Source organism: Adiantum capillus-veneris, chromosome 12 (assembly GCF_014529385.1).
Source record: "Adiantum capillus-veneris isolate H3 chromosome 12, ASM1452938v2, whole genome shotgun sequence".
Lineage (NCBI taxonomy): Eukaryota > Viridiplantae > Streptophyta > Polypodiopsida > Polypodiales > Pteridaceae > Adiantum > Adiantum capillus-veneris.
In genome coordinates, this window is record NC_140942.1 from 115,961,111 (window position 1) to 115,968,727 (window position 7,617).

A 7,617-nucleotide genomic window follows, 5' to 3' on the forward strand; every position below is an offset into this window, starting at 1 on the left:
ATGATTCTCAACTTGCAATAACTAAATGCCAAGAGGATTGGTCGTAAGCATCCCCACCCCTCACACACATGACCTCATCACCTCACCCCCTTTTGCAGTAGAGTCAATCTGAGCAAAAGACTAGCCACCATGATGACTGCAACGTCCCTTCTGCTAACCTTCCAGTAGAGTCAGCTGCTAATGCCTGCATCCCTTGTGAATATAAGCAATTCCCTCCCCACTTCAGCCCCTCCCCTCATTGTTGCCATCCATGGCAGACCCCCAATGCCTCCGATTCTTTGTCCAAACGCTTGTCGAGGCTGCCTCCACCTTACTACTCTTTGTATTCTCCAATTGGGGCTTGGCCGGCGTCATTGACGATGCGCAATCCTGCGGCATCCCGCAACAACTCACCTTCCACAGCCATGTTGCCTTTGCTGTTCCGCTCGTTGCACTCTACATGAGTGTGTATAATGCTTCACAAGGAGCTTTTGACAAGTTACCATATAGAAAAAAATATAAATTTGCTAGATAATTCACTAGTTTGAATACACACAACTAGTAAAAGTGCAAACTAGCAACTGTGAGACACTTTCTATAGTTGGTCAATCTAGTAAGTTTGTTACTATATGGCAAATGATAGTACCGTATAGTAACTAAATTGCTAGATCTAGCTAGGAACTCTTCACGCTTGCTAGTTTGACCTTGCCATGTCAAACTAGTAAACCATCTAGCAAACCCAAACTAATAAGTCACCTAGTAAATTTAAACCCATCAGCCTAAGTGGCGTTGTAAGCTTCCACCTGAAAAACATAAAAATTGAACGGTAAATAGGCATTAACTCAGTATAGCATCATCTGATCTTATTGTCGTTGGACATCAAAATCAGACAATCAAACTTTGGTATATTGCAACATAATAAGAGAGCAGCTACCATTAAATGGATTGCAGCGATTTTGACTTTACAAAGAAGACAATCATCAACACAAACCGAGATTTTGTGTAGGTTGTTCAAGATCAAGAAAAACAAACAACTGCACTTTTGTACAAGGAAGAAGCAGGCAGTTCTAGCAAGCAGAAGACTGATCACATTCAAGATGTTCATGAGTTGCTGAGAGACTCCGGCAATAAAAACTTTACAGAGTTTGAGAGTCTGCATGTAAGAGGCACAGTGGCAGTAGATGTTCCTAATCCCCTTTAGAAAGATGCTAGTTACATGAGTGATTTGCAAGCCTTGATAATTGCTCAAGGAGGAATCTCTTTGCAGAGATTCCTACCTTCAAATGACGAAGAGAAGGCAAGAGCTACTGACATACAAAAGAAACACTTATGAAAATCATTGCTGGTAGGTTGCAAGAACTACTCACATACAAGAGAAACACAAACACATATGTGAGGACAACAACCATGTACCTGGTTCAGCAAAGCCAAGGTCTTCTTCAACGACAAAGCACCCTCCAAGAAGTTAAAAAAGTGAAATTCTCAGCAACAATTTCGAGGATTTTCCTTGTCCTAAAGAAAACATAGTTGTTTGGGGACATGAAGCCATGGTAATCATCCATGTGACAAAACACCAACAACTCCATTGACTATTATGTCTTTCAATATATTCCGGGTCCTCAGCCTACATATACCTGCATTTTAAGACACCATTAAGATATATGCACACAACTCAAAGAGACATGGCCAACAAGCATCCAAACATCATTCATAAAATTACATAAAGCATGTATAGATGTGTATTTTATAAATGAGAGTATGAGAGCATTACCTTATATACCGAACTTTGGCATGTTGACCGAGTTGTTTACCTTGGTTGTACTCAAAATAGGCAGCACTGAAATGAAGGTTGCATCAGTGTTAGACAATGCAAGGGCAGCATTGATGGCTTTGCCAGCAACTCCCCAATCCGTCCATGCATCCTACAGAGGTCACTCAGGAAAAAGAAACATACGATATGTAATTGCAACACGAAGGCAATTCCTTACAGTAATCCTATTCCCAACCCTTTGGCAAATCCTGCTTTGATTCCCCACTTCTTGGTACACTTCATAGCATCTGAATAGGATTGAAATTATTTTTTCTCTCCAAAAAAAGAGTGCAATGTCCTCATTTGTGCCACGCTGCCTAACCCTGTGCATCGATCTCTGCTGTGTTGGCGAATCCTGTGCTCTTGATGGCGACTCTCATTATCCGTGCTGTACGCTTGACCATACACTTCCCCACCAAGCTGCTGCTCCTCTTTTTGGACGTGATTTTCAAGAGCCTGCAAATGGCTTTGCGGTCGAGTTCTTGCCGACTGATGCAGCCGTAGCCGTTCCTGCTGAAGCCCATGACGAGGACGCAATTATAAACACCTTCCTTGAATGCCTGATGGAGCGTGTACATCAAACAAATGGGATCACCTTGCTGCCGCACTTCAAGGCAGAACGTGATGCAGAAGCTATTAAAGAAGATGAACTGAGTCTGACCTGCTACTGCAACAAGCCAAATCTTGTTGGTTTTCCCCTTTTGGCAGTTGATGCTCAATTCTGGCTCCTACATGAAGATGTTCCTGATGCCGTGCATGTAATCAAAGATGCAGCCACTCCAGCAGATGATGTTAATGACCCACATCTTGAAATCAAGCTGCCTGCACCTGTTGAAGAATCCACTTTAATCCCTAAATTTGCGCCGGTAGAGACATTTCCCTGGTTGCAGACGGTGGCCTACAAGGTTCCCGCATCTTGGTTTACTTCTTGGGTCTGATCATCCCAGCTATTTGTGAGGGAGCGGTCTCTAATGTCCCATGGGAACTCTATCCAATCTGCAGAATTGACGATGCGGATCAAGATGAAGATTCACTAAACACAGCACATTGTTTCCCACTTTTGATGGAAGTTTTCAGCCGAGCTCTCTCTCTTTATACATTGGACATTTCTCGGGCTTATGATTTTGTGCCTTTTCATACTGAAACCTCTTTCCCTCCCTGGCGAGCCATAGATGGTGAAATCCTTGCAGACGACTTAAAAGATCACATGCTGAATGCGCGTGATGATCCAATCAGCCCCTACTTTGCCAGCTCTGAGCGCAAGTATGATGCATCATCTCTCCTTGTAGATGCTTTCATTTGCTTCCTTGTGAAGGCCATACATATTTTCTGGTCAGTGCAATGCCTAAAACCCTGCAAGCCTTTGATGGCCCTGGACCCTAAGCATTTTGAACATGCCGCACTCCTTGTTGTGTTGAACAACCACCTGTAGACGACTTCATTACATAGTTGCCTCCTGATGCTGATTCTTACAATGTCGTTGTCCAATCAACTCAGGCAACACTTGATGGGCCAAATCAATTACTGGACAAGCCTCAAGATCACTCTTGACCTCGCATGCCATGCGCAGATGTTGAAGTTGCAGTCGAGGCAACCAAAGCAGCTGACAATACTGAGAATGGAAACCTCCATGCTGAGCAACCTGATCTTGCTAAAGAAAAAGCAGTCGATCCCATAAAGGCCTTTACTATCGCTGTTGAGGAGTCAATTGCTGGTCTCTATCCAGCCCATACTCTTGTCCATGCGCGCCAAGGATATGCTCCCTTTCCTTGCAAATACAGGCCAGCCCAAGAAGGCACCAAGTCTCCCTACTTGAGGACCCATTTGCCCATGTGGAAGAAAGAACCGTTGGCCCATCTTGTCCTGAACATCTGGCACATACAAACCTTTCAAATTCAAGTGCAAGAGAAGAACACACCAAGGTAATGACACACACAAAACTTTTGGCATCCCTGGGCCAACTTGAGCCTTATAATGGGCATTACTTACAATCTTCTCATGCTACCCAAGCTTTCCATCAAGATCCTGTGCAAACTGCCGCAATTGCCACTGGCAGTGACCTGCAAGCGCATCAAGTTCTCGTGCCCTTCGCCTCCTAGAGAGCTGGACAATTCAAGTACACATCTGAAATAACCAAGCCAACCAGCCCTGCTTTTGAAGATGATGTCCAGTCTCACGGTTTCCGTCTCCTAGTACCCACCTTCAGCTTGAGCACTCAAGCCTTGCTCCCAATCTTCCCAGCAATTGTCTTATCTGATGCTAATGTTCCTATAAATGAAGTCCAACATGCAACCAGTGCAGCACATCTTGATGCCCCAGAGTCACCAGCAACCCTATTCTTGGTAAACTTTAATGGGCCATGATGCTGTCCTTGTTTCGATCTCGCCAGCTGTCTCCATAGCTATTTTCATTTCACAGCTGGATGTTCTAGAAGCTTATGATGCTAAAACAACTTGCAAATACAGTTGCCGATGGTCTCACAACCAGTGCTCATCCACATGCCACTTTGTTGGGATTACATCTCGTCGAGGTGAGGATCCTTCCAATGATCCAAGCCCACAAAGTTCAGCAAATGTCTTCACCATGCTCAATCACTTGGACTACTACCTTATCTTCTTCACCAAAAGCCAATCTGAAGCAAAATCTCCAGCACATGTTTTCGGTTGAAGGGGGGATCAATTGAAGAAATTCATTCGACCTCAACATACAGGTGAAGGACTTGATTCTTGTGCCATAATCGAGATGAAACCACCAGCCTGCATCCGCCAGCCTGCCCAAATAGCTTCTGTAAGGCCACTGCATTTCAGAGCTCTCAGGTCTCCCAATTTCTTCTCCTTCTACCTCTATCATAGAGGAGCAAGAAGAACTCTCTCTCTCTCTCTCTCTCTCTCTCTCTCTCTCTCTCTCTCTCACACACACACACACACACACACACGTGCGCACGCGCGCGCTCACAGAGACGATAATAGATTGCAGTACTAGAGGGTTTGCGTAGTCCGAAATCTTCATCTGTGCTATACAGTAACCTTTACATTCGTGCTTGAAGCCTTGGGCCGCACCTTGCACGTAGGCTGACCTTCATCCATCATGGCGGGATTTCTGGCCGCAGAGCTTCTTGAAATTTTTTTTTTTTTTTTTTTTGAAGAGAGTGTAAATTGAATATTAGAGACAAACAGAAAAGAGATACAAAGGATCCTCAGGAGGGGGGAGGATCATCCCCAGACAAAAGTCATATACAATCTTTCATTCTGAATCTGATTGGGGAGTAGAATCTGGGAATCACTTTATCCCATAGCTGCCATCTCAATGATTTTTGAAGAGAGGTGCTTCTTGAAATTTTACGCAGGCATACCCAAAGATTAAAATTTGAGCACAATTTAGGCTGGGTTCACACAGAAGTGGGCACCAATCACACTCCAAAATATATGTTTCCAGTCGGAAAAGCTTCGGAATGCACCGTCGATCACTTCACACAGCAGTGGAAGAACCCATTTTGGTAGGTTTCATCCGCCACCCATTGTGAACACTCGAGGTTGGCGGAAATCGACACTAAAGTGTCTCTTTTCAAAAGTTTTGAAGGTTATTAAAATATTTTTTTTTTGATTTGGAGCCTCCAGCAAGGATTCGTTTACAGACGTGGAGGGTGGAAGCGCTTTGCGCCGGGGGGGGAGGGGTGTCGGAAGAGAATGCTGCAGTTACTTCCGCGAGCTAGTAAGGTTTTGTCTCATTGCCTCCGGGCTATGTGAACAAGGCTTCCTACCTGGCGCAGGGTGATTGGTTGTAAGCGTGCATCATTTCCCTTCCGCCGCCTGTTGTGAATCAAGCCTTAGAGAAATATAACGTAAAAGCAACGATATGCAAAAGGATCTTGAGCACAAGGCTAATTTGAAATAAGAAGAACTACACAAAAGCAACAGTGACGGTACACATAATAGAATAAGTGAATGATGCAGTTGAGATGATGACAAAAGTCAAGGAAGTGATGATGATGGAGATTGTAGTAGACATGATTACGATTGTAGCAAAAGAACTCAGGATGATATTGTTAGTTACGAATTGTTGAAAAAAATGTTATGCTTAGCACATCCTTGGTTGATACGTATGGAAAATGTGGTAGTGCTAGGAAGCTCTGAGCTGTTTTCAACGAATGCAAAGCGATCGCATTTCTCCACCACCCATGATTGCATCTTCAAGGTATGTGGCAATTTGGAAGACGTTGAGATGGGCAAAAGAACTCACGATGATATTGTTGGTTGAGATGGGAGAAATCCTAGCTCTTCAAACGGGCATCAACCAAGGGGAACTTGAGCTGTAGACTTGAGCTTGATGTTCATCATTCTCTTCCATGTTTCCTTCTGAATCTAGTGGAGAAGATAAACCAAAACTATTTTTGAAGCTTTCAAAGTTATGTGCCAAATCTTGATGGCAATGATAGCTGGTTGATGCATGAACTTGTCTACCACCTACACATTACATGTTACATGTGCACCATGTATTTCTTTGAGAACTGTTGGGCTTCTTGCCTTGTCCCATGGCTTGCGTAGGTGTTGCATTATGGGGTCCATCAATGTGTTCAGCTAGATGGTTAATTGCTCTACTATCACTTAGGTCATTGGCAAGATCTAGTCTTTGTTCTGAATCCATTTTTTGTTTTTTGCTAATGTAAGGATGGAGATTTCCTAGAACATCTTGTTGTTTGTGGTGATAAAAGGTACGCTTGGTCACAAGGCACCAGCCATTGTTGGAATGCTTGCAAAGATAATTGCAATCACACTTCCAAAACTGTGTTCTCTCCATAACTGTCAAAGAAAAATAACTAGCCATGTTTTTAATATTCATTAAGCTACGGCACAACATGCTCTAAGTGAAATAAACTATGGCTTTCCAAGAGGTACTAGCCCATTCATCACGGGAGGAAGGGCGCATTGATGGATGGGGGGACATGGAGAAGCCTCTGGTCTCTATGATCTCACGGCTCATTAGAGCCAAGGCCTCAGTACCACGTGCTATTGTTCGAGCAGAGCTAGTGGCCCCCCCACTAGTGGTTGAGGCGCTCACCAGATATGTCTCCTTCATACACCGCATGTGGGAACTTCCCAGAGACAGATATGCCCACCTTGCACTTGAGTCCTCTCAACGGTTAGCCATGTAGGGAGATACAGCATGCTGGTATGGGGAGATGACATCATGGCTTCATGCGCATGGGTTCAGCATAGACAGATTGCCTCCCTTCTAGTACTCACTGGATACACCCTCTCTGACTCTTACACAGTTCGAGATCACCAAGCTCATCCGCCAGGACTTGACTCAGCTAGACACCAGGAGGACATGGATACAGCCAACACAAGATCTAGGCATGAAGATGGCTTTCTACAGAGAGCATCTCCTCCAGCTTACGGTGTCAGGAGTTTTTTGGAGCAAGGGATTGCGCATATGTACATATACATGCATGGTGCATCAAATAAAGAATTGCCCATTTTCCAGAGCCAGGTGGTTACGTGGGGCCCACATGTGTACAGGTAGGACAGCATGTACATAGTGCAACAATTTTCACTATTATCAGTACTAGTGTGTTTTTTCTACAATAAGTAGGAGTTGGTAGCGTGTAAAACTTCTCGAGGAAGCTATCCGCGGGTCGACGACATGAGGTCAGCAGGTGCGTCAGATGGCATCTAGTGGCGTCAAGAGGGCGAACGAGGTCAATATTTGCACGCAGATGAGGACGGACACAACGTGGGTGTTTTCTTGTGAGAGTTACGCAGAAAGGTCATCATTAGGATCACTTTTTGGGGCCACTTCACGTGGTGGAGAGATGCATTATTGGAAAA

At 44.3% G+C, this 7,617-nt stretch overlaps 1 protein-coding gene and 1 pseudogene across 1 annotated transcript; both read left to right on the plus strand.

Annotated features, from left to right (window-relative positions):
- The first annotated feature begins 1,769 nt into the window (after positions 1–1,769).
- Positions 1,770–2,727, plus strand: LOC147446372 (uncharacterized). Its single transcript, XM_086526221.1, has one exon. The coding sequence runs from the start codon at positions 2,083–2,085 to the stop codon at positions 2,725–2,727; it is 645 nt and encodes a 214-aa protein (XP_086382347.1). The 5' UTR covers positions 1,770–2,082.
- Positions 2,728–2,852: 125 nt separating this feature from the next.
- Positions 2,853–4,694, plus strand: LOC147446373 (uncharacterized; annotated as a pseudogene).
- The last annotated feature ends 2,923 nt before the right edge of the window (positions 4,695–7,617 follow it).